The 27,664-nt window shown below is 44.6% G+C and overlaps 1 protein-coding gene across 1 annotated transcript; it reads right to left on the reverse strand.

Moving 5' to 3' along the window:
- Window positions 1–412: 412 nt before the first annotated feature.
- On the reverse strand, window positions 413–14,514 carry LOC119135176 (sprouty-related, EVH1 domain-containing protein 2-like). The gene is made up of 6 exons (XM_037272585.1): window positions 13,942–14,514; window positions 7,475–7,667; window positions 7,200–7,368; window positions 6,699–6,763; window positions 3,634–3,795; window positions 413–3,515 (listed from the first exon to the last, which is right to left on the reverse strand). The coding sequence occupies exons 1-6, from the start codon at window positions 13,968–13,970 to the stop codon at window positions 2,727–2,729; spliced, it is 1,407 nt and encodes a 468-aa protein (XP_037128480.1). The 5' UTR covers window positions 13,971–14,514; the 3' UTR covers window positions 413–2,726.
- Window positions 14,515–27,664: the final 13,150 nt, after the last annotated feature.

Below are 27,664 nucleotides of genomic sequence, written 5' to 3' on the forward strand. Positions count from 1 at the left end.
TTTTCTTAACTTTTATTGGCTGCGGAAGGCAAAGACACGTTGCATTTCAGTTTTTCTCACAGAACCGACCACCCTCACGACACCCCCCCCACCTTCCCCAAACACACACGCACACGCACACTCATTATCTACAAAGTACTTCCTGTTCCTTCGCAAAAAAGCAAGCGCTACATCCATCGTACGTTAGTTAGAAACAGTTATTAAAAAAAATAGAAATAAAAAATGTACAACATACACTTGATATATGTAGAATATATATAATATATATACGGTATATTTATATTATATAGATATACATATATATATTATATATACTTATATAATGTTCTTATGCATTTCTTTATGTTTGTTTTTTACAGAGGTAAAAATACTAAGTGTAAAAAAATGGTTCTGATTCAAATACAGGGAGTCATTTTTTTTCCTAATAACTTCTCAACTTTAATACAAGACAGAAGAGACGATGCGTTCAGGCACTTGTAAATTGGCTCTGAAAGGACACATAAAAGAGTGGACGGAGAGGAAAAAAGACAAACGCACACTTTCCTATTCTGATTGTCTCTCCCCCGATGTTTGACACTACAAATGGGATGTTTTTTTTTTTTACTTCTTTTTTTCAATCCCCGCAGATGCAGTGTCGGGAGGTAAAAAAAAACACACCAAGGACACAAAAGCACAGGACGTGGGAGACGGACTCAAGGTAAAAGGACATCCTCAGCCATTCTGGACTTCAACTACAGTAAGTGACATTTCCTTGGCACCTCTATCCGGATGGGAGCTTGACTTCCTAGGTTTTAGTTGAGTTGGGGCGGGGGGGGGGGCACCCTTGTCCTTTTAAACGCTCCAGATGCCTTAAAAAAACATTTATGTGAAGCATTTGTCAAAATGATTTCAGCAAGAGATGGAACAAAATATTGCAATATATGTAAATACAGCGTCGATATACCAACATCAAATATCAAATACAGTATCAACGTGCTGATATCAGTACAGTATGGCTACACCGATATCTTATTATTACAGAATTTATATGGCATAATCTGATAAGCAGTCAGATATCAGATACAATATAGATATGCCAACATGAGATATCGATTTAGTATACTTGAGCCAATATCAGATATTGTACAGTTGTTGTTTTTCTGTTACCAAATTGAGTTTTTTTTTTAATATCCTTAATCACATTAAATAACTACATTTCTTGGATGTCTGCATGTTTTTTTCTATAGCTTGACTTCGTCACATAGGTAGTAGATACTTCAACATAGATATCGCACAGTAGCAATGCAATGTATCACGACTGATTTTTTTTTCTTCAAAATATTGATTGGCGTGTAATTGTATTTTGTACTTAAGGAAGGGATAAATTTAATAATAGTTGCAACTTGTCATGGTTTTGTCCACATCACTTATGGCACAGTGCTAGTATTGTTTTTCGCATGTTGCTTAATGTTTGTTCAGATTTGACAAAAACGACACGACGATTTTTAAAGCACACAGAAAGCAATGCTAACACTTGTCATAAATGACTCTTGTATTTTGGCACCCAAAATGTACAGTATAAATTGAGTTTGTTGGGATTTGTGTTGCTCCTCTAATGTCACCGTTGGTCTGAGCCGATTGTACGCCGCAGATAAGTCTTGTTCATTATATCTTTTTTATTTTTTTTAAGTATAAAAAAAGTTTTCAACCAAGTTTGTCACCACGCTTTGAGTTCTGCGACGGAAATCTTCACTCCAGATTGTTAAGGCAAGTGGCAGCAAAAAAAAAGAAAAGCATGAATTTCTGACGCTCCCAAGAATGGCAGGGTTTCCGAATTTTAGTGATTATACTTTTTGAGGCACCTTTTGTAATAATCCTAACAATAATGGGTGAGTGTGACCGGAGGCACCACGAGTGAACCACAAAGCCAAAACTGCTTGTGGATCAGTACAATGAGAAAATAAATAAAATCTTTGGGATCTTTTGATTGCTAGGATGTGGCCTCATACTTTTCAGATGTAGTGTTTCGATTGGAACAAGGATGTTGAAATAGGAAAGAAAATAATAGAACAAAGAAAAGAGTACAGTATTCCCCCGCATAAGCCGCGAGTTTATTTTTGGAACCGATCATCTGCAGAAAAACTCACATTTGCTGTTTTTGTGCTCAGGCCAAAGCCATGTTTCATATAAAAGTATTGCTTTGGTGCCAAGGAACTATTTTGAAATGACGGGGGCGAGCATCATGTCATCAAGCCGTAGTTCTGTCTAATAGACAAGCAATGCTTTATCGCCATCTTGTGGCATCTGTTGACGATTATAAAGCTTTTTAGACGTGCGTCAATTACCGCGGACGTCAGCTTTTTTTTGGCGGCACGGCTCGATCCTTGTATTCGCGGGGGAACACTGCAATTTAAGTTCTCTGATGACAAAGTCAGTGTACAAAATATAAAGTACCTGCATATGTGATACATATATATTCAGCTATAAAACAAAAATAAAAGGCCCCCTGAAAAAAAAGAGTGCGGTCTCTTGCCCGGAAATGGAGCATGGAGAGACGAGACAAGTGTCTGCCTTTAGGGGTAGCTTATCTTCCCAGGCTTCTTAGAAAATGCACCAGTTTTTTAATATTTTTTTTATGACTTTTTGGCTTATATCAATTCCAGGAATTGTCAGGCGATCAAGCGAAACCTCAGCGGTTGTCCCCTGTCCTTCCCTGTGCTTGCGTTGGGTTCTAATTTTTTTCCCTCTCAGCTGAGGGCCTTATGTCGGCCCCCGCAGCAACCGCATGCCAAGCCCGCCCGGTGGCACGTATTCAGCGGTGGATACAGGCAGAGGCACGGCGCCACCAGAGACAAGCCCAGCAGGGCCAGCCAGCGCGTGCCCAACCGGCCGCCCTCGCCCCCATCGCAGGAGCAGGGATCCGAGTAGTCCCCTTCGGGGTCGGACATGCAGTGGTAGAGCATGGTGTCCGCCAGCCACATGCAGCTGACCCGCCGGACGCATCCCCGCACGGGATCCGGAGCGTCCTGGCACCGGCCTCGCCTGTTCTCCGCCACCGAGAACGCCTCACCGCAGTGTTCGCAGTGGGCCCGCTCCAGACCGTCCTCCTTGTGGCCCTTCCCGCCGTTGGCGGACAAGGAAGAGCTGGGTAGGAAGGAGCGAGGCTGGCTGGAGACCACGGAAAAGCCCTGGCGGTAGGACCCGCCGTGGTGGCCCTTAACGGCAAAGGGTCCTAGGGCTGGATCGGAGTCCGAGGGCGAGAGGACAGGCGCTAGCGGGTACGTGTAGTCGTGCTTATGCGCCTCTGTCTTAGCAAAGTGGACGTAGGATTCTGTGTCGTCCATCTGGATGAACTTGTCGCGCATGGTGGCGTGGCGGTAGTCCTCGTAGCCCGTGAGCCAAGAGCGCTCTGACGGGCGCGCGTGGAGACGCTCGCTGACGCGGTCCCCCACCCGCTCCCAGCTGCGCTCGCGTGGGTTGATGCGCACAATTTCCTCATCCTCCTGAAAGGTGACATGGGGAATCCGGGACAGAGGCTGTGGAAAGAGAGAATAGTTTCAACTGGGACGTTGACAGGTTGTAAACTATTACCGGGGTCCTCAGTCTAACAAGTTCTTTAGTTTGTCTTGTCGAGGATGGAACATAAAACCCAACCTGGTCCAGCAGGTAGTGGTCCGATAGCCGGTATGAGTCGTGAAGGTTGTGGTGATATCCCAGCATGCACCTGTGCCTCTGCGGTAGAGGTGAGGACTCGAGCGGCGGCAGGCAGCTCTCCAGCTTCTGGGAGGAGGAGTTGGACGAGCTGTCGGTGGCGTTCTAGGAGGAGGACGACAAACAAACACAGGATGCGTCTGAGAGCTGCGTTGTCATTGGACGCGGCGAAAAAAAAAACCAAAAAAAAAAAAAACTGCTCGGTCGCCAGGAGGCGGACGTCGAGATTTGACAAACAAAAACAGGAAGGCTCTACTCCGATTGGGGAAAAAACAGGAAAGTACGACTTTGTTTTTCAGTCCTTGGCTTCCTCATTTGGAAACGGGGGCAAACTTTTCAACGCATCTGCCTTGAAACGGAACCGTGAAAAAAGGCAGGTAGTCTTTTAATGGCTTTAGGACGATTACGGATGTGGTTACCATGGCGATGGAGTCAAAACGTTTTTGCGAATAGTCCCTTAAAGTTTTCGATAGCGCTTGACCTCAATTGAGTCGAACCTCACTCTTTCGCTAAATTAGCAGACTTACAAGATGTTCAACCACAAGCACTTTATCAGTCTTGTTTTTGTTGTTTGAGTTGTCACATGAGCAAAAGATATTAGCGTCAAAGTCAGTGTATAGCTTTGAAAATTTAATGCGTTCAACATCTCTGTCAGTAATGGTTAGTATCTGTCTATTAGCAGGACATCCAATTTGGGGTCAAATCTCTTTAAAAAGGCTAAAAGCTCATTTAGTTGAGAAAAGGCTTTGGCTGGGATTAGCCCGTTCCGACATTTCCAGCAGCTCTCCGGGGAATTGTTCTCAACGGGAATTCCCAATGGAAGGTTGCCGAGAAAGCCATTATGGAGCCTCAAGTCAGTAAAAAAAAAAAATAACCTGCTTCTTAAAAATATTATAGACACGATTCCAGGAGTCCTGAGTGTTGACGGGTTTGGATGTTCAATCCACTTTGCTTGTTCATGTCACCCGTATCCTGACCGCCTTCCTGCCTTTCTGCCAAAAGACCGTCAGGGCGCCGTTCCAAGTCAAATCTTGGCCAGGCACCACACACGTCTGGCCACGCAGTTTGCGGGCAGATCGATTTCAGGTCAGCCTAGGCAGTCGTAGGGAGGGGGGGGGGGGGTATCCATGTCCCAGCTGACAGGCACGTGTTTGGGGATGCGGTCTTTTGTGATGAGAAATAAACTATCAGGATGTGTTGGTGTGGGATTTTGGAGATCTAAGAATTTGATACAGAAACACTGTCCAGATTTGGTAAACATACGAGCCATGTTTTTCCTGGTTCGATATGGTTTAGCTTGAAGTTTTCCGGGATCTTCTCCAGAAAATGTGTAGACTACTACAAAACATGATGAAAAAAAAAATTGTGAAGCAGTGTATCAAACCAACCACCATAGCCTATCGATGCTATTCATTAGCCTATTTATTGCGTTGGGTTAGCGTCATGTGTTAGCGGAAGGCAAAGTTGTGGTTCTTAAATACATGTTTTATATTTAGTGTGATGATGATAGTGTATTATATAGCTTGAAGAATTGTTTGCTCGCCACCAAATTACTCAAATAAAAAAAAACATTTGGTCTCACTGTACTAGCGGGGCTTACTAGCTTAAAAGCGACATCCATTTAAAACAATGTTTCTCGCATGACCCATCTGTTTTAGCCATGGTGTCATTTTCACCCCTCGGAAGTTATTCCTAAGAATGATCACACGGACAAACTGTTCACCTCCAGCGCTTTGATCCCGTCCATCTGGCACATAGCGAGGCCTGAACTCTATGAATTATTTGCCAGATTTATATGACCCAGAAATGCGTTTGTGTGTGCGGTGAAGCTATACCCGTTATATCCTGGACGCGTTCCTGAGCAGCGCTCCCCACATGGACACTGCCATACTGAGAATTCCAAACGCCCCCCCTTTCCACCCTGCCCCCTCTTCTTTGCTTTCTTACAAAGCTCTTGCGGAGCAGCCGGCCAAAAATAACAAAACATACCGCCTGTACTCTGGCCTGCTAGGCTGCGACTAATTCAAAACAGGATCGGATCGCTAGCGGACTCTGTGAGCGAGTTTGAAAGTTTCTTCGATATGTCTTTTCTCTCATTTCAAATTCTGGCTACTTCCAAGTTAATTTTCGAGGCTTTTTTGTTGTCCTCCTGGGATGAACCTAGAATTTACACCCAATTTTCTCCGTCGCGTCTACTCCCACTGTTCCGAGACAGGGGAGACCTTCTGAAAGGGAGGTGGAGGACGATGAGGAATCATTTGTCCCGCCCCCTTCCCACCGTCCCCCGATGACTGTAAATCTGCTGGCGCATTTCGTGCCGTCCACGACTGCGCGCTTGGCGAGCCCTACCGGCCGCCGCACCGCCAGATCATTAACAGAAGCTAAAAGGAACAGCAGATATGGCAACAACATTGAAAATATCACATTACAGCGTTCCCTTAGTTTATCGCGATTCAGTTTTCGGCTTCAGCTTTTATGTGTTTTTACAGTTATTAGGCACACCCCCACTTCCAAATATCTGCTACAATTGTTCAAAGTATTGATGTTGCAAGGGAATCTCTTTGCCTATAGTTCCCAGTGTTGTGGAGTCCCGTGACAGCTTTGTCCAAGCCTCTTTTGGTGTTTGTGTGCATCTCCGCGGTGGCGGTACACTCCCAGCAGAGCACCTATTAGTCTTGGCCGTAGCAGACAGCCAGAGTCCAAAAGATGAACCCACGAGGCACTTCCTCTCGTAAATCAGCCGCCCGGCTCTAAGCTGGGAAACAGCTGCGAGCCGCTAGTTTGCACGCTGTTGCTCTCTTTTTAAGTTGCTCGAGTGGGTGGAGGGAGAGTTGGGGGGGGGCAAGAAGTAACCTTCTGACCCTGCCTGCTGCTCTCAGTGTCGTATTACAGGGAGGTGGGGGGGGGGGGGGGACCCTCTCAAGCAGACAAACTTTTTTTTTTTTTTTTTTTTAAACTGCAAACAGCTCTAGTGTTGTCTGAGTTGAGCGAAAAGAAAACACTCTTACGGTGAAGACGTCGTCGTCGCCCAGCTCGCCCTCGTTCTGGAGTGCTGTTGAGGAGGTTGTGGAACCTACGGGACAAAGAAAAAAAAAAAAAAACTCATTTTTTGTTGCAGGCCAAATTGACTTTGTAAGAAACCTGCAGTTGACACACTTTATTTGCTTTTGTGAATGAAAACCCCCCCGGGCCTTGAGTTTGACACCAGTGTTTAAGGTCGTTTACTGCTTCCTCTACAGTGTCAATTTGCAAACCTTATTCCTGTAAAGTTCATTTGGAAGCAACACTATGACTTGGTTTTGTGTATTGGGAACAAAAAAGGGCCTTTCCCTAAAAGTTCCCACAAAGTTTCTGGTTGGCTAAAATGTCAATAAAGCCCAGTAGTAAACACTTCTTAGTCAAGAATAGAAAACAATCAAATGAGAAATAGTAAGCACGGCAGTTATTGAGCGTGCCTGTTTTGTGTGGTGTGATTGAATGCTAAATGTTGTTAGCAAGGCGCTACGTACCTTCGGCCAGGTCTTCGATGGCTTTGCGCACTCCCCTGTCGAAAGCCCTGGCATCGGCCGGACTCTGGAAGGAAAGGCCGCACCTTCGGTCCTCCACCTTCCAGTGGTGAAAGGTGGGCGTGGCGATGGTGTACACCAAGTCCTTCCTCAACGGGCAGTCCATGATCACCTGACAACCCAAAGGACATCAGTCAGGATGAGGCTTGCAGGAATTTCAAAAAGATGAAAACTTTCCATCGAAAGTTAGCTCTTGGATACATCATGGCCGCCTTCACCTGTTTGTCCCGTAGCCGCTCGCCCCGGATGAGAAACTGGGAGCTGCCAGAGGGCGGTAGCTGGGGCAGCTCGGGCGGCCGGAGCCGGCACACCCCCACCCGACTAAGGGCGCCCCCATCCTGGGCCAGCCAGCCTCCGCTCGAGTCGTCCCGCGTCATCACCACCGCTTTCACACGCACGATGTAGCTGTCACTGCAACATGACAATAAGAACCACGCTTAGACACTCGGCCCGATTGCGCAACCTTTACACGGTAGTTCACTGGATCATCTATTCCCGGCATTGAGTTTGCTTTCCACACATCGGCAGAATGTTTGAGGGCGTCTGCAGTCACGACTTTGCCTCGTCCCGGCTCTAACGACGTGGGAGGTGTTGTACGCACACGCGCACGACCAGGCGGGCCTACATAAGTAACCGTATTTTATAAACTTAAACCTGGGCTCCTAATTGGTGGCATTTCCATCCTAAACTCTCATCTACTCGCACCTGCGCGATAATTTTATACGGGATTTTTTTTCTTGGGGGGTAAAAATAGAACGTCAATCTGCCGGCGATTCCACACGAAATGGAGGAAGAAGAAAAAAATACGCAGACGGAAGTCCCTGCGACAGTTTAGTCTACCGAGTTCACCAGTACAGAACAAAAGAGTCGTCATGTTCCAACATGATGGTCGCCACCCTCCATGGGGACACAATGACCTCCGTGCACTGATCTGACAACAACAGGAAGGAGTCTTTGTGTGTGTGTGTGTGTGTGTGTGTGTGTGTGTCTTTTAAAAATGAACATGCAAAGGGTGTGTGGACTCCACTGTTTGTCTGTCGTCACACCGTCAGCCAGCTTGTCATTCAGTCTCTTTTATGAATGTGCGTGGGTGGGAGGGAGGGAGCTGCTCTACTGGTTTCGCCACCTGTGCTCTGTGTGTGTCCATAGATGCGTCAAATCCGCGGCACTGTCTGTAAGCTAATTATATAACAGCACCTCTCTCTCTCTCTCCTGCACCTCCCTTTCCCCCTCTTCATCTCTCACTTGCTCGCCCACACACACATCTGTATTTCCATTCTCGTCCATTGACATATACAGTAGCGTTCCCCCGGCTCCTGAAACCTTAACTGAGACAGTCTTCAGTCATAACGACGGCTCGTATAAATAACTCTGGGATGGGCAACAAGTTGTCCGACAGACGTTCCCCTCTCACTTTTTTGTCAGATTCTCTGTTTGTTGCGTTTAGTTTAGTCAGCTAACAGTTGTAGAAATGAGGGACATCGTAAAACTTGGCCATTACAAAGACAATAGCGCTTAGATTTGATCACCATCACGAGCTGACTCTTGGTGCACTTGAAAACACATGTGCGACAGGTCGGGCCACCCACGAGCAGCACTAACAGCAAAAAAAGAAAAATCCAGACCTTTTTTTATAAGCACACATGGTTCAAAATACACAATGGCGGCTATCAACGCTCTCAGTGATGTGAATATGTCACATTTCGGTCTCGTCTTGTGACCCGTGTTTAAAGCCCCCGTCTGCTGACAGGCCCTGTAATCTGTGGTGGGAACACACAAGGAAGAGCCACAAGCGCTACTTTGATACACACGGCGGCGGAGGCGGCCGCAGCGTGTTCTAGACCAACGGACAAGGATGCACGCAAAAACATTTGCAAGGGTTGGGAACCTCATTCAGACAAAAATGACCAGCTTGAGCTTTTTTTTTTTTTGCGTCAAATTCTAAATTGTAGTCATATGAATTTTTATGTCACTATTTTTTTTGCCAAATGTTGTAACTCTTGCCACTCATTGGCAACTGCGCTGATAAAGGGCAATTCATCAATCACCTCTTCTAATTTAATCAGCCGATCCGTCGTCAGGTTGAAGGTCCGCTGGCGTGGTTAGCCTCCACTTCTTAGTTTGGCTCATTTGTTTGTGCTAATATTAGAAAAATATGACCCCAAAAATGTCATTCAGTAATGGCAATTGTTCTAAGCAACTTAAAAAAAAAAAAAAACACTCGACTGGGCTTCACCATTATGTACCAATTCAGAAAAAAAAGAAAAAATAATTCAATAGTACCCAATTGGCTTCTCTTGGCAGTCACATCAGTGAATACGTGTGTAATTAATTTTATTAGCCTAATGACATAATTGCCCATCATTTTTAATTTACTGTTACCAAATCAACACATAAATACACACCATGCTTGGTGAAAATTGTTTCAGAAAATGTACGACTTATAGGCAACTTGGCCCTATCTAGACTCCAGATAGAATCGGAATAAAATCTCGATTCCAGATGCATCGGAGGATGTGATTTATGCGTAACAATGCGAGTCACCTAACCGGGACTGCCGGTCGTCATGTGCGGCATCCGACTCATGCATGACTGTTTGCGATCGTAAAAAAAAAAGGGCTCGTGCTGTGTGATAAGGGCGGCGACACTTCCTCTGAATAGAGCTGACAAAGGCCACTCCTTGGTCTAATCAACACAAGCACGCATACGCGTAAAGGCTACGCTGCTTATGCCGCACACACCTCAAGTCCACGCCAGCAGGAAGTGGCGGTGACTTTTTGATGCGCCCGTATTGTTTCAGGCCAAATCTGTAACGCCGAGGCACACGTAGGCTTTCTTCACATATTTGATATTCAAATTCCAAATTTGGAATTTTGAATAAGTTTGGCTTTTCGAAAGATCAAATTAAATCGCAATTAAAACATTTTAAAATCACAATTAACTTTTGACAGTTGACTATGTTGATGCGCACAGCGTTTGATTTTTTTTTTCTTAAAAAAATAACATTAAAAATTGCTAATATTCAGTGGGGATCAAACTTTACCAATGCTGCTCCCCATTAGCTACACCATGCGCAGGTCTTGGGAAAAAAAATCAAATTTCCAGTCCAGTTTAATTTGCTAATTATGTAAACGCCTTTAATTTATCTTAACAATCTGAAGCATAATGCAAACCATGACATCTGACAGCCGGAGGGTGAGCCGCGCCGAAAGTTTCCAGGTCAGCGAGTGGCTCCAAGGTTTTGCTGACATGTTCTGTGCACTCCAAAATCAGTTAGGATTTTCATGAAAATGTTTTGACAGCGATCGTCAAAGACACCTCCAAAAATGGCTACTAAAGAATCTGCGTGAACTCGTCACGTATACTTTGCGAGGCGGCGACTTTGAAAAGTTCCACATGTTGAGAAGAAATAGAAATGGAATGAAAAGCTGCCCTATCCCCTCCGCAAACGAAAAAAGAGAGCGAGGTGAAGCGAGTTCATTCCCAACTATTGACACTGATGTCTCCCGGGGGGGGATGTCGCGATCGGCTTCTTGCCAATCCGACACCCTTATATGGAACACTCACTCGCGTGTCCAAGCGGAGAGGTTGCCCAGCCAAGTCATTCAGGCGGACGCCTTTGGAGTCGACATAAATTCAACAAAAAGACGATTATTTAAGAGAGGAAAAAAAAAGATGGGACTATATTAAAATAAATACGCCCTTTGTTCTTAAAACAGGACTTCCTTTTTGTAACGATACGGATTTTGTTAAAAAATAACTTTACGGAGAAATGTTACATTTATGTGATAACGTGACACAATCCTATCCGAGATTTGAATTGGCCCAAAGCTAATTGGGTGATTCTCACCTGCTTTTCTATTTTGAATCTTTTACCAATTATTTTACAGACTCAAAAGCTTCCGGATCTTGTTTTGAAAAGCGCTGCCATTGGGTCAAAGTGTGGTGAATAATGCAAACTGGAAGTGGTAGTTCTTAGCGTGTGTCGTGTTAGCGCTACATCTGATCCGTTGAAATCAAGGTGGAAAATAAGCTGATTGCTTCTAAACCTCTTACAAGGTCAAGCAAAACTCCCCATAATGCTTCATATCCTCTTAGACTTGAGCGGCTAATACTTTCAGTCCAACAACATTGTATTTAGATGGAAATGAATCAAAAGCCTATTTTTCTCACGCTTTGCAAGACTGTTGTATCTTAAACCCTCCTTGTGTTTGATAACTTGTCAACTCTGTTTACATAAACACTCGGATGTTGCGGTTTTCGCTCGTGGCGACGCTTATGGACCTAAAACTCCGCCGGCCGATATTCAATGTGATTTCCGGCTGAGTTATCACCGCTTCAATCACCCTGGAGTCATTTTGTATTTCAGATTTGCTGGGAAAAGCGCCACATCAAAAACGACATTATTTGTCGCGTCTTTGAAGAGAATTCCAAACGAGGGGATTTTCGGGCCTGGAAATGCAAAGCACATGATACGTGTAGATTGCGGTGGCGCTAACCACGTTTATTCACATCAATCATCACCCTAATAAAACGGCAAAGCAAGGGGCTGAGCTTGTAAGGGTCAAAGTTGACATGGACTCTGGCTATTATTAAAATCCCTCGGTCATTCCGTCAGCTGATAAGCAAAGATGAATTATTGTTTTAATGAAAAAGGACAAACAATCGGACTCTGTTGTTTGCTCTCGAGATATAAACAGCTCAGGCTATTATATAAAAGCTGTGATGAGTACAACACAGGAAACACTGTTACCATGGATCTGTTCCACATGATAGTGTGTGTGTGCGTGCATACTTGGCTGGGGGGGGGAGACCACGGTTTATTAAGTTCATAGAATTGATTGGAATGCGCTACCGACATGGTATTTTAATCACACACCGTGTATTTCCAACAATGCATGTTTAAAGGCGGGCCTCCCTTGGGTTACTTTCAAGGTGGAAGTATTCTTATAACCCTTGATCCTTAAATCCACCGTTCTCGTGTCTTGATTGCATTTGAGCCATTAAAAACATTTTGGGGGGAAATCTGCATCGAAGATTTGGAAATTGTGTACCCGCGATCACTATAAAAAAGTGCTCAGAATTTGAAGTCACATTCTACGGACAACAACGCTCTCTGTTGTGTGTATCTCCATATAGTTATGTTATATTTTAGGAAATTCCTCAAAGATGACGCCCGTGTAAGTAAACGTAGGTATGTCGGAGGTAATAAATGACCAAACAAGGCTACTCGAGTGCACTTAGCAAAGGCTGTTGGCACAAATTTAGTGTGTTATTCTTGACTGTTATTACCGGTCGACCGCCATGAAATTCCACACCAAACAGGGGATAGTCTCGATATCAAATGCTGACAAATATAAACATGAGGAACAGAACAATCTTAGCAAGGCGTTTGAGGGGGGGGCGGTCAATATGTAGACCTTCTAACTCGAGCGTCTGCTACGTGATGAGTGCTTTTTTGTTTGGAGTGGATCGCCTTTCCGTGGGATGCCAGACTGACCTCGGATGAATGTCAATGGGCATCTTGCCCACAAATTGCAATTAAAAAATATGCTATAGTCCGTCATCATCATTTCGTAATTGTCTTTCGTGCTGTGAAATGTAAGCGTCGGCATGTATTTTGAAAGTTGCTAATCTGCCCTTATTATAGCTATTGTGATGTGTATATATATCGCGCATGAGCTATAATAGACAGGGTTGTGCTGAATTGTGCAATTTAGCTCGTAGCTATAGCGCTGAAGTGACCTTCCAAAGAGCCGAGGCTCTGTCACTGTTGCTCCCGTGGAGCCGAGTGCGGCCGGCGGGCATGAATGGGGGAGACAGCTCCGGAAAGTTTCGAGGGCTTTTATGAATGACGCCGGCGTCACGCTACCGCAGCGCAAACATCCCTCTCGGATGCCCTTCGGGCCCCTTCCAACACCCCTCCCCTCCCTCTCCAAATGCAAGTTCCCACCGAAACATACTCTAATCGACATCGCAGAGCCAAAATGGCGAACCAGCATAACAAACGTCTCCATGTTGGATCGATGGAGAAGCCTCGTGGGTGCTCACGGAAGCGAGGCGATTATGACGCTATTTTAACCAACATTAACGTGATACATGTGGGATTTGCGAGGAAAACGTCACGGTTTCAAACCGTTTTTTTTTTTTATGAATGGGGGTATGCAAATGAGCTGCGATTGAAAAAGACATGGCGGATGAGGCGTATCGGATATCTCATATCCTGTGAGACTTCCCCTTTCGGTTAGAGGCACCACACACACGCACACACGGAGCTAAAAAAACAAATATTATAACAACACACGCGCCGATATGATCACTTTGTGGCCTTGTCTCGTTTTTGTTTAATTTGACGTGGTGAGAGCTCCAAGCTCTCTCAGCCGGGGGAAGTGTTTGTAAAACGGGGGGCTGCTGGCAGACGATCCGTTCACAAAATGTTTCCGATCCACCCACGCTTCGACTCCTCCACCACCACCACCACCTCGTTTTTCTCCAAACACAAGGTGGCCCTTCAATCTCGCCACCCAGCAACTCATATTGCGTTCTGTTATCTTGAATAATCTTAAACAGAAGGTATTTTAAAAAAGTAGCCGAGACCAAGTTAAGCACGAGAGGGGGGGTGCAGTGGGAGAGCGCAAAGGGGGGTAAAATGTAGGGGTGGTGGGGGTTTTATATGGCTACTTACTCGTTTGGGTGTGTTTCTTCTTCTATCATGTTTCCTCGCTTCACCTTAGGTCACGTAGCGCGGCGGATGCGTTCTCCCTCGTCCTCGTCATCGCGTTGATCCCCGCTACAAATCCACATTTACCACCAAAATATCCTCCTGGAAATCTTTGGTGTGCAGTGCGAACCCACCCCCCTTCTCCCTCTTCACCTCCCTGCTCTTATTCCTCGTCAGCCAGCTGCTTTTCGATTGCAAATGTCGAGCCCCTCTCCTCCGATATCCTCCAACTTTTCAGCGAGCCAGCAGGTACTGTTAGTCCGACGAAAGCCTTCCCTCCCCCCGCCTTGCAGGAGAATATGGACTCGCCCTCAGGTGCTGGCTGGTTGTCGTTTTTTTTGCCCTCCCCCCCCGAAAAAATGTCCTCCGCACGACGGTGGTTGTTGTTATTACAATGTAAAAATCGCGTTGTAGTCGCCGTGGGGTGGCCCCGCTAGAGCCCCATCTCTCGCGCTGCTACTCCATGTTGGTTTGCAAGGCAGCCAGGCAAGCAGGCAGGCAGCCCGAGTCGCTCCAGCGATGCCGGGGGAGGAGGAGGAGGAGGAGGAGGAGGGGGGGAAGCTGGGCGGAAGTTGTGACGTAGGTCTCCAGTTTGGTGCTGGGGCTGCAAGCCACATGCCCCACACCCCCAATAAATAGCACCCCGACTTAGCTCCTCATAACCACTACATGATTTCTAACTCATTGCGCATAAAATAGCATGCAGTAGTTTTGTCCTCTGATCAACTTGCATAGTACTTGTACTGAGAAAAAGAAAGAAAGAAGAAAATCACTGGACACATGTTCATCAAAACAATATGGTCCTATAGTTTGTGGCCTGAGTCTCAAATCCAAATCTCAACCACGGTTGACTACAAGTATACCTCACTCTAGTTTTATGTGCTTTCTACACATTTTATTGTCATCTGCAAAAAACAACAACTAACAAGCCTGGTTTCACAAATAGTAAAAGTAAAAAGAACAAATGAATGTTTTCAAGTACAGTAACAGTACAGTAACTACAGCAAGGTAATAAAATACAGCATTTGTACTTTGGTATATGCATGTGTGTGTGTATTTGCATGGAAATGTCAGTGTGTGCGTCTTACTGTAATAGAAATTTATAGACTATATTCATTTGCATTTTTTTCTTACCATTTTTTCCACAAAAAGATCAATAAAATGCTTCTGCATAATTGTATTAAAAAAAAGAAAGAAATATGATACATGCCTAGCATTGGATTTTTTTTTTTAATACAGTACGCAATTTTATACAGATTTAGACCTGCGGAATCTAAAGTCGAACTTTTCATGCCTTGTCGGTTAATCTCACCTCTCAGTGTGAACTAACATGCAGTTCCAAACTCCACATGCATGATTTACTCAAAAGCCCGATTAATTTTACTGAGACAATCGTTCTGGGTTGATCTTTTCCCACACCTATTGATCCGCTTAAAGTGTGAGCAAGTCAGATGATTGAGCGCTTCTGTTTACAACACCACTAAACACTAGACTGCATTGTTTGTTTTTATAAAGAGAGGATCACGTATGAACTAATCCCCCAGACAGGATCTTATAAAGCGCGATGTAGTACCGCCCTCTGCTGGTCATTGCTGCCTTTGTCGTACCATGACTTCGAAGATTAATTTACATTTCAATCTCATAGCATCGATCTCCTTTTGAATAAATAGAAATGTCATCCATCTTTTCCAGTCTTTCCCTATTTTTGTAATGTATTTTTAATAAGAAAAGGAGCACTCTACACTCTGTGGTATTGCACCATTAACATATAGCTATAATTAAAATTAAATAGGATACAGTATTTACAAGTTTGTGCATAATGATGTTTAATGCTAATGCTGTTTTAATGCCCACTTCGTTGTGTTCCACTTGTGCCTTGGTCACCAGGGGGCAGTGTAATACAAGTTTACATCATACAAAAACATTATCCACAAGTGATTCAGTAATCTTCAGTTGATATTAGTTGTTTTTCTCTGAGTATTAAAAAGTCGTCTGTCTACATGTGTTGATGCACACTTTGCGTTATTTAATTAAAGGGTTATTACTGCATAATTGCTAATTTTGTGAGCATGTCTATGGTGTTTTGCATTGTGTGTTAGCAGTACGCTAGCAACGTTTTGAACATCAATTCGATTTTACCGCGTTCATTAGCAAAAATATATATTTTTTCAATGTTAAAAAAACATTTATTTACAAATGAGTTCCATTTGTATTCTTTTCACATGGCCAATGACTGACTACTAGATGTGGACCTATACTGGCACCGTGTGGCTCAAATGGGAAAAGTTCTTGCTCTCGTATACGTGCTAAATTTAAGATGGAAAAAAGTTCTTCAGACTAAGAAATTTCAAGTCCTTGACTTTTATTTATTATTATTATTATTATTTTCTTTTTACAAATACAAGTAATAGACATGCGTACACTTCGGTTTGGGTATTAGTTACAGCCATACTCTTAGAAATGTGGTCTGGTTTATATCAGTGCACGGAAGACTCAATTCATCCAAAAGGCCTCGTCTGTGCATGCGTATGTACACAAACGCTTAATAAGAGAGAAGACTCGTTCATCATCGGCCGAGTAAACAGCACTGAGTATTTTTCACCATCTCCCTTGGCGCTGTATTGTGTAACACGGCTGTACACATTGGGATTAAACTGGCAAAGATGTTATGACTATATATTTATTAATTATTGGACTAGCAAAAAAAATAATTCTCTCAATTCTCAGAAGAATTCTCTTCTCCTGCTTCTCTCTTTCTGGTTACTGGACCGAGCCCTCAGAAGCTTTTGAGCTCCTTTCACACTAAATTTGAGCTTGAAAGGAACCTAATTTGTCTTTAATTCAAACCACACTGTGAAGCCCGGGACACATTCGTCAGCTCTGACTCCATGACCCCTCTCCATCCCCATGCGCAGCCCCCACGGCCCTCTCCATCCCCTCAGCCAATCAGAAACTATCAAGCCAGCGTCTCCATGTCTGTAACTTTTGTACACTTATGAAGTCTGCCCCCCCTCACCACTCCAAAGACCACCCCTCCACCCTTTTAAAATCAACAACACTAATGACTCCCACCAACACACAAACACGCACGTCCTACCTATCACAACAGCTCACATCCAGGTGATAAATGAGGTCGCCCCTAGTGTGTGGTATGAGTTCAAAGGTCACTCCAACCATTCTTGTGGGGTTCGAGGGCATTGGGAAGTCAGGGGGACCCCACTTCCCCCAGTAGACAGTCTCATCCACCAGGGGGCGACAGACAATCACGTTGTGCTCTGGATGCGCTCTCAGGTAATATATGAAAACAATCTAAGTAAAAGTGAAAATGATAAACCAAACTATAGTGCTGTTTAAAAAAAAAAACAACGGAAAAGATACAAGAAATTTGTTCAAAAGTGAGGAGAACGATAGCTAAAAGAGGAAGTAAATAATATAAAAAATAAGGTTTCATGGCTCATTTCATTCAAAAATAATCTTAGAATGGAGATAAACCCAGTCAAAACAAACATTCAATATATGAAATCATTATAAATTAGGCTTAATTAAATACTTAATCATTTCAAATTCCTTTGATGTTTGGAACAAAAATACATTTTGGCCAAGTGTTTGAGAGGCCGGATCTTGGCATCAAAGGCACATTTGTCTCACGCCAAAAACGCTCGCAAGCTAAATCATTTTGACATCTCCAGGAAATGGATGGAAGTCAATGTCCTCTGAAGTGATATGGAAGCATGACCGCATGCGTGCGTGCGTGTGTGTGTGTTGCAGGTCAATACCGAGGTCATCAGTGTTTAGTCTGTGGTTTTCGCCCGAGTGGCGGCTCCACTTTTCCGTTCGCCTAGCTGAGATTTACAGCCAAACCGTCTCAACTTCAGCCATTTTAGTTTAGCACTCATGTTTGGAAATATATCACATGAAACAAAAATGAAAAGGATGATTGTGCAAAAACTGCAAAAATCACACATTTTTGGACTGGCTTCATATCAGAGTCAGGCTGAACATATCAGTCAAGAAATCTAAGCCGGGCCTCGACGACAAAGTGGAGACTGTGGAGTCTTTCCAGCGCGGTAAGCTAACATTAGCGTGTTTGGTTAAGTGTTTGCTGTAACTGACGGCAAAAGATGTGATCGCAAAGAGGAAGCTCTGGTAATGAACTGGAGCCTGGCAGAAAGTGAGTTGAAAATAGAATAGATCTATCCAAATGAGTTTAAAAACATCTTCCGACTGACTCTGTGGGCTCTTTGAGTACATCAAATGCAATAAACAAACAGAACCATTTGCCCCCCCATGTGGGTGCGTTAGCTGTTTGACAGGACTGTACATCATAGTCTTGGATGGCTTCTAATTGAAAGTGACGGCTCTGTGTTTCTGCGGTGGTCAGTGTGGATACTTTTGGGGGTGGGGGTCTGGAACCTAAACCTGGAGGCGCAGACGGACAGAGTCTGCCCCCGCTCGGAACCATGTCAAGAATTCCAGTTCTGTTGTGGGAACTCAGTGTTTGGATAATTCAAGGTTGAAGGAGCCCATCATCATTTTATTTGATTTGATTATTTTGTCCCAGTCCATCAATTATGCAAAAATGTCCACTGCTGTGTTTTGACTCCACAGTCTCCACTTTACTGTATTGGCCCATTTTCTTTCTTTTCTTCGTCTCCTCTTCAATAAAATTGCTTTACTTTATAACATATTAGCGTAAAAGGCCAAGGTTAACTCTAAAGTCTTCATTTTGTTGTCCTCTGGTTGTTTGTTTTCTATTAGCATTCCTGCGCTAGCTATATATTGTAACCACACAAAGCAGTATTTATTAGCCCCTTTTACTCAGTTGCACTTGGTCATCAAAATTGTTTGCAGCGGCCTGCCAATCAGTGTCGATCCGCCTTGAGCGCTTGTTTTCTTTGAACACATTCGAAAGGCTCAGCCGGCGTGTCTTGTGTACGCCACACATGACAAGTCCCAAACATTTGCAATTGCTCATGACAGATGTGACATAAACAGCCTCTCATCTGCCCGGTCCGGAGCTAAACAAATGCACCGCTGATCAACCAAGCTCACTTAATCTCCCTGTTAGATTTTCCAAACAAACCCTCCTCACCACACACACACACACACACACACATTGTAATTCCGCTCCAACCAAAAATGCCTCGCCGATCTCATACGCCTGTCAGTTTTCCAGATTAGCTGTTTGGCATCAACTATCAAAGCTAACAACAGTGGAACGTCTTTTAAAAAATACTGTGTGTGCACAAATCGACCCCGCGCCCCCTGCCCTCTCAATCGGCCCCCTTTTGTTGGCGGCTTGCTCCAGGAGAGCGTGTTGATGGAGCAGCATCGATGTTCGGATTAGGGCACGCGTCCGTGATCAAGTGCTCAAACAGTAGATAAGAGCAGAAGGAACACACTTTAATCCTGTTAGAGTAGCAACTCCGACGGACGACGCTTTGTTGCACGCCTTTTATCGTCAAATATCAAAGACACAACAAACTGATTGTATCGCTAGCTCTCAGACAAGCTAACTGTACCAATTAACTGACTCGTTAACCGACATACGTTGTTTCTATGTTTGACGTATCTCTAAATATATTACGGGCCATATCTATCCATAAAATGTAAATCGTTCAGCAATGCCGAACAAAAGAAAGAACATCAAAAGAGAAAAGCCAGGCGTCCATTCACAAGTTTTGTCTCGGCACGGCTTTTCATTTTCACCCTGACTCGAGCGAGGGTGCACCGCAAAACTGTTGAAATTGGCTGCCGGGATGGCTTTGCTTTAGCGGCCTGTCACTTTGAGGTAGACGTGTGAAAAGGTAATACAACGTAGGATTTTATTCTCCCTCTCTCTCAACCCCTCCCAATCCTTCTTTTCCATTTTTTTTCTTCAACTACTTAGCGCCACCATGACTTTGTCCTTGTCCACGCCGTCCAATGACGACACTTTTAAGACAATTCCTGCTGGTTGTTTTAAAAGTACTTCTACGCCCAAAGGGATAAAAATGATAGACTATTAATTGGGGAGGGGGGGGGGGGGTCACATAATTTTATGTCCCTCTGGCATTTCTTAATTTCTGTCAATCATCTGTTGATTAAACTGAAGCACTTTCTTACTTTACGTTTACCCTTGCTCTCGGTTTCCATTGTGCGTTAACGTTTGCCCATCAATCGGACAAAGAAAGTAGAGCAAAGCAATTCTAAAGACACCACTGAAAAGTAACGAGATATTAAAACCCGATAAGCAAACAAATGATACAAATGATAAATGGCTTTGGAATGAGTTAAGTGGTTCTAAAAGGTACTTAAACATGAGCCCTGAAGTGGTCATTGGCCATACGAGCTCAAGGAGAACATTCAAACTCCGAAATTCAAACCTTGAACCTCACAACTGCGAGCCAGACAGTCGAACCACTAGATCAACGTGCCGCCCTGATTAAAAATATATTCCGTCAAGTTGAATACAAGCCTTGTTGACTCTGCTGACAAGTCCCAACACGTCAAGCCACCACGGCATGAAGATTAAAAACAACTGTTGGTAAACAAAACGAGCATCCCGCCGAGGCCGCCGCTAATCACACGCGCATCCTCCCGTATCACGACTGTTTAACATTCATCGTCGCCACGGTGACGACGAGAAGCACGTGCGTCAAAAAGCCGGCAATCCCAAGCGTGGGCGCAATTAGTTCTTAAATAAAGTGCCTGCCCTGCTACGCTTTGGCAACATTTTAATTAGGCAACCCCGCTCTAAACCCTCCCCTCCCGCCTTTTTTTTTTTTTTTTTTGTCAAATAAACAGTCCTGTTTGCCTCGAAAGAACTCCCTGGGGGAGGCACTCAGTGGTGAGGGTGCTCATGGTAGGAAATGGAGACCCGAGGAGATAATGGCTGTTTGTTTCTTTTGAAGGAGATCCAACGCTTCCACTTTAGAGCCCATCGATTAACTGCTTGCGTTGCCTAAGAATACTATTTTTGCTCATTACATTGAAAGAAGTTTCTTTAATAGTGTAATGCCGGTCTTGATTCTTTTTTTTTTTTTTTTTTTTTAAGTGGCTTATCATTAAAACTAGATGCTACTTTGTAAACTTAACTCTAGCAATTTTTTAAATACTTTTTATCTTTTTAGCAATTACTTACCTGTTTAAACTTCGTAAGTAGATTTGATTTAGTTATCTGTTATTTAAGCGTGCGAGTACTTTGTCGACCTCTGGCCAACCTGGATACTGATGTTTCTTCTCGTCGCCATAGCAGCGAGTTCTTTTTTTGGCCTCTGGAGGGCAGTGTAACCCAGGTGCTGAGCTACTGGTCAACATTCGTTGACTGCCCTCTGAGCAATTGCGTTTGGCCTCCTTAGATTTCATCCACATACTTTGACTTTATTTTGTAATTTCCAACATTTTTGTTTGGCTTGAACAAAATCGACTATACTCTGTATACGTCCTTTTTACCGTTTCTAGTTTTTACCGTCATGCCACGCACGTAAAAGTTTAAGCCCCGCAACCAATCCACCGTTGTTTTTTTTCAAATTCAGAAAGTGCTCGTTTAGTTGCTTCGACCCGGAAACTTTCGTCTTGTTTCTTGTCAAGAGTGTCTCAAGATAAACTCCTTTGACAGGGTTGCAATCTCTCATCTCCTCACCGCCTCTTCTTAGACACGCCAATCAAGATGTATTCACAGTGAAGGGCCAATGACTTATTTTCTTAGATTCGTAGATTAGCTTGGAGAAAGTTTATAGCCCTTAAAAGGCTTTGTTTTTCATCAGCCTTTGTTTTTCCTCGACGTTGCCGCGATGGGAATTAAGGCATAAAAATGGGAGCGGACCCTCCCAGAAAAGATTTCTGGCCTTCTAAAGAGTAACAGGATACTCACAAGTGTCAGTGATTTTCCACTTTAATCGTTTTTGACTGATTTTCAGCTTTTATTTCCGTGCTTGTAAGCTGACAGGACAACGGGGGAAGGACTATTGGGGAACTTCAGGACTTGGAATTCCTGGAACTTGATGTTCCACTGTATGTTCGGCCCCAACCCATAAGGTTCCTCCAAGGACTCCAGAGTCTTCTTTCGGCGGCAATAAGTTTTCTTTTCGAGATGGCCCAAGAACAACCGGCAGGATAGAAAACATCACCTCGGCATGACTGATATTGTTTTCCGATATACGGCAGAGAGAGAGAAAGACTTGGTCAGTCCAAACAGAGCCGTAAAGTGCCGCATGGTTAAGCCTGATGAATTAATAACAGGGAAGGCAGATGGGTCCCAGGGGCATAGTGGGAGCGCGGCAGCATGGCCGACAGAGTGCACCGTCAACACGCACACGCACACACGCACGTCTAAGTGAAAAGTGAGCCATTTGCATAAAGTGAATCACAGGACAAAGAGAAACATCTCCTCGCTAAACGCAAACACTTCAGTTTTCCAACTCCTGACCTCATTAGTTTCATTTGCTAATGTACAAATGTGGCCGAGTTGGGTCATTAGCACACCTAATGAAGGCCGGCCCAGCTCAAAATCAGCACCGAACGCGGATCAGCATTTCAGCCCGGACGCTCAATCGTGGCACTTTTTTTTTTGCCAAACGAGGAATTGTATAGCGTGGCTTCTCGGGTTTAATGGTCACACGGCCCTCTTGCTCAATTAGCCGGCGATTTATTGTAGGGAGGGTTGCTTTTTTATCATTTAAATTGCAACGCAGGGATGCAATTAGCTGGTTGTTTTTTTCTCATTAGCTTGCCCGCTAACGTCGTATTAGCCCGTCCCAGGACGCTTGCTGGACTCACAGACGCAGTAGTCGCTGGCAGATGCAAACTTTTTCCTTGTACTTGTGCTGGGCAATAAAATCAAATCTAAACAAAGATCTGAATGCGCCACCTGCTTAGAGGTCGAGCTTCCCCGGTTTGCGTTCCTCTTTTCATCTCCACGTGATTGTATTTGTTGGTAACGTCACATCGCTCTTGTGTGATTGCAGATGTGATGACAAGCCGGAATGAGACTGCGGCATCATTTACGACGGGCGGATGGGTCAAGGTTACCGTGCAATCTTCTCCCGGATGCGGAGGAACAGCATGGTGAGACACTTTCGGTTACAAAATAGATCAAATGGCTTTTTATTACTCGGGTCGGACGATGTCAAATAATATAACATCATAAAGGGTTTCCGAAGCCTCAACTACAACCGCTGCCTTTCTTCTCACCGTCGTCAAACGGATCCTGTTGGAAACAAAACAAAATATCCATATTTCATCGGGCGGCAGCGAACGGCGTTTAGAAATGTCACATCAACTCACGCGCTAAAAGGTCTCGGCGCCTCCGTCGACATCTCGATCGGCCCGAGCTGAATATTTGAGCGTTCCTCCCTGCCTGTCCGTCTTGGGCGTAGATTTCACATTGTGGCGAAGCCTCGGAGCGTTCCTGCGCCTGCGAGGCCTCCTTTCCAGAAAGTGTGTGACAATTCAAGAAAGACTTCAAGAAGTCCAACACACCACAGACAGTCGCCCGCACCTGTACGTACGCTCGGGCAATCGTCCGAACCCGAGGCTATATCGTGCGCCTGTCAGGCCGATGGCGCTCACGCGTGTTTGCCTTTCTGTGCGCCTACGCCAACTACGCTGCGCAGGAAGAAGGCAATGGAGAAGATGGTTGGAGGGCCTGTTTCTTTATTCATTACCCAACGGCCGAGGGGGTTCTCACGGGGGACCTGGCAACAACGCTTCTCCCGGGCCCATCAGTAGTGTCGCTCGGTCGGGGGCTCCATGCTACAAGCTAGCAGCCATCTTGTTCCTTTTCCTGAGATGATAACCTTCTAACAAAAAGCCCCTCAAAAATAAACTGTGGCTGATACAAATTTGAATAAATGACAGAAGTGACCCGGAAATGGAAGTTCTGCTCGTGATAGGCGATCCTTGGAGAAAAAAAAAAATTCCCAGCCACGTCCCACCCGGGATCGTTTCCCGCCCCCTCCCCTTCCGTAGAGTGAGCATCGATTACCGCGACATGACACATCTCTCTCCTGACCCTTTCCGCCTTGCCTCAAATCCTCCCCGCCCCATACTGATCAATGGCAATGCCGGGGGATCAATTCCTCAGGCTTTGGGGGTGTCAGATGCGATAGGACACGAATGAGGGCGCGCCGGCGGACGCTTCAAAGCTTGTTGCTCATCAGACAAACAATTCAAATTGAAGACCGCCATTGATACGAGAGATGAGAGGAGCGTTGAAGCTTTTTGTTGTTATTGTTGTGTGTTTTCGATTTGTTGTTGAGCCATGTGAAGCATGAAGAGAAGTACTTTTGACATTACCTCTCCTTCATCTTAAGATGTAGTCACTAATTGGGGGTCTCTAGGTCTAGACTTCGAAGCTCTTCCATTTGGATTCATTTGCTTTTATTTTAAGCAGCGCAGCCATTGTAGGATTTACGGTAGCGTTTGAGGGAAATTACTTAACTGCAACTATTTGTTATGTCCTATAAAACGAGATGAAAGTTCTTTCATGACAAAACAACAGGAAAAAGTCACATAAAGAAACGGTAATGGAGAAAATGGCAACACAAAAAGGAGAGATTGGGGAAGAATGAAAAAAACACACACAAAAGCATTAAAATTTAATTGAAAAATAAAAAGGATGCCGTCCCATGAAAAACATCCTAAATGGGTCTTGTGTGTGGCGGGAAGCAGCTCAATGTACCTGAGGCACTGCAAAGTGTTAACACGGAAAACACATCAGAGGAGGAAGCGGACGAGGCCCGACGGCCTGTTGGGGGTTGGCGCTGCGCGTGCATGCTAACGTGCACGCTAACGTGCTCGATACGTCCCACTTTGCAATTGTTCCGCATGGCGGGCATCGGGTCGGCCATGCTGCTTAGTTAGCTAGCTAGCTCATCGTCAAGTCTCGGGCAATTAGACGATACCGACCGACCAACTTGAATCCTCAACCAGCATTTTGTTTGTATTCCGTGCAAACACCCGAGTGAACATTTAGCTCCCGCGTTTGTATTTATATCTCAGTGTTAACATCCATATCAATACTTTTTATTTTTTGGTTGCTCCTCATAAACACGTTTACGGCTTCCTAATGCGTTATCATGCGGCGTTATTATTTAGACATATACCGCCGATTACGATACCTATATATAAGTAACGGCCTGGCGGCTGAAAGAGATGTTTTCTAATCCCAATCATCCATCGCGCGAGTGCCGTTTCGTGGAGTTCACATCTATTCCGGCGTGGCACATTTAATTGCCTGAAACATTTCGAGCTGCCGGCGTAAAGACGAGAGCTCTCAGGTGGCTTCTCAAGAGGAAGGCTGATGAGAGGCTATATTAAGGCTGTTAAACAGCGGACAGGGGAGGGGGGGGGGGCTCGGGTTTGGGGGAGGGCTCGCGGCAGGCCCGAAGAGACAAGAGCCTTTATTGGAAATGTAATTTTTGTTTATCCGCAATCACCTGCCGGCTCGTTTGTTTTTACGCACGCGGGCGCTTATAGCAAAGAGCGGCCGCATCCTCCCAAGGATTGCTCTGCGGAGAGGCTGCGCTTTATTACAAATAGGAAGGCTTTCATTGCAGATTGGGTAGGCGGAGCTACGCCGCTCTACTACTGAGCTTGCCCGACCGAGCAAAGAATCGCAGCCTTGAGTCATTTACGTTGTAGCATTGTTATTAAATAACATTCATTTACTGTCAATTTAAACTGAAAATAGCACACTGAGGATTAATTTAGACTTAATTTATTATTAAATTTATTTTTTATTATTTGATTTATTGTAATTATTGTTGGACTTAATTTATCATTAATTTAGACTTTTTTCAGTTCCAAATTTTATGAGGTACCTTCTGTTTTAAAAAAAAAACACAGATTGACCGGAATAGCAACGCAAACAAGAGAAATTGCCAGTCAGAGTTGCATGTCAAAGCTCCTCGTTTATTAAATTAGTTTTGAATAAATATTTGGAAAAAGAAGGTCTCCCAAAAAAAGGTCTTGCCCTCTATTGCGTTCATGCGATCCTGTTGATCCGCTGCAATGATGTCACGGTGTGCCTGCGAATTCACATTTGCTCTCTAGTTGCAGCTAATCGCTTTATCATCAGAGAACATTTCTCTAATAAGGTCGCCACCCTGCCTAACCTCCACCCTGTTAATGATCAGGCCGGGTCATGGCTATTAGTTTGCCCTTCCCCCCCATTGGGAGGCACCATTATCGCTGTTCTGTAGGGAAAGGGGGGGGGGGTGGCCTTTGAGGAGGTAATTTGGTCAGTGCAGAATTAGGGAGTCCTCGGGTGAAGTATGATGGGGCCGGTTCCTGGCGGGTCATTGCGGCTTCCTCCATATTTCTAAGCTTGATTAAAAATTGATCGGCGGCGGAGGCAATGTGAATATATTATTGCGGCCATTATTCACCTCTGACACATAATTGGACGGTACACACGGCTCTATTTGCTTGGTCGCCATCGCTTTGTGTTGTGTGTGTGTGGGAAGAAGTGAAACGGAGGCCGTTTGAATCCATTCTGGATGCTTTAGTTCGAGCCCTTTTTGAAGCGTGGATATGTACTATATAAAAATGGATACACTGCGTGTGAACGTATAATGACTTTGCTGCTTATCAGTCATGACCTATCCTCGCAAAAGTTAGAAATAAAGCCTTGAAATACACTGTTGGATAAAACCAACATGGATTTGGGATTTTTTACTTATCTCCGACTATATTTTGTCCTAAAAAGCAGCCCAAGTGTGGAGAATTCCCATAGTAGCGGTTAGCTAGCGTAGCCAGCGGGCACATAGATATAAATATATATATGTAAAAAAAAAAAAAGTGGCGGCTAATGCTATTTGCAATTCACTTGAGGCTTAGTGTGGTGCCATTGTCACGCCTTTTTAGCGTATTAAAACAGCGTGACAGAAAAGAGGCCTTGCACAACATGCTCTGCAAATACACCAGGGAGACTTTTTCATCTTTTGGTCTGCAAATTATCTTCAGTTGCAAGCTAACAAACGTGCGCCATACAACAAATGCTCACAGGAACGAAAAAAAGTGAACAATTCAGCCCACCAACCAACCAAGATAAATATTGTTCATAATGAGCCATTATTTGCTATAACTATATGGTACTCCTCCGTGTGGGAGGGGGCAGGGGGGGCACACCCACCCCTCACTCACAAAGACGTTTCCCCTCCCAAGTGGAAATCACTGGTGGAGATTAATAACGACATTAAGGCGGTAATGATGCTGCAACGGTTGAAATATTTATTAAAAATCCCTCTGCTAGCAATTAGCGCAGCATGTAATGGTAGCGCACAAGAAACGGAAGCCATTGTTGTCGGTCACCTTCATCACCCCCCCTTTCCCCCAATTTAAAGCCACCATTTGTGAACAGCATTGCTCTAAACAGCCTCTTCTCACCTTGACAACAGCAGCCGTGGGAGGTGTGGCCACAGTGGTGTACAATCTTAATTACAAACACGCCGCCTTAAGGAAATAAGCAGGTGATAAGTTTGTCAGGCATGCGGACTCATGAGGACCAGTCCAAATAAAACAAAGTCAATATAACATTCCAAGTTTCCCTAGAGCCGTTCAGGGAACACCATTTTTATTGGATGATCGACTGGCATCTTGGGGGGATTTCTTACTTCCAGTGCCTGGAGGGACGCTGTGAAGTTCCCCACACAACTTTTAGAAGAAAACCTCCAGAAGGCGAAAAGTGTCTCTGCTGGCTAAC

The sequence above is a fragment of the Syngnathus acus genome, chromosome 15 (genome assembly GCF_901709675.1).
Source record: "Syngnathus acus chromosome 15, fSynAcu1.2, whole genome shotgun sequence".
Taxonomy (NCBI): domain Eukaryota; kingdom Metazoa; phylum Chordata; class Actinopteri; order Syngnathiformes; family Syngnathidae; genus Syngnathus; species Syngnathus acus.

What these genes read in the sequence shown, in the direction of transcription:
- LOC119135176 (XM_037272585.1), bottom strand. Translation starts at nt 13,970, where the DNA reads ATGATAGAAGAAGAAACACACCCAAACGA. An exon ending in GCGACGACGACGTCTTCACC is followed by an intron (nt 3,796 to 6,698) that starts GTAAGAGTGTTT and finishes TCCTCCTCCTAG; the next exon opens with AACGCCACCGACAGCTCGTC. An exon ending in ACCACTACCTGCTGGACCAG is followed by an intron (nt 3,516 to 3,633) that starts GTTGGGTTTTAT and finishes CTCTTTCCACAG; the next exon opens with CCTCTGTCCCGGATTCCCCA.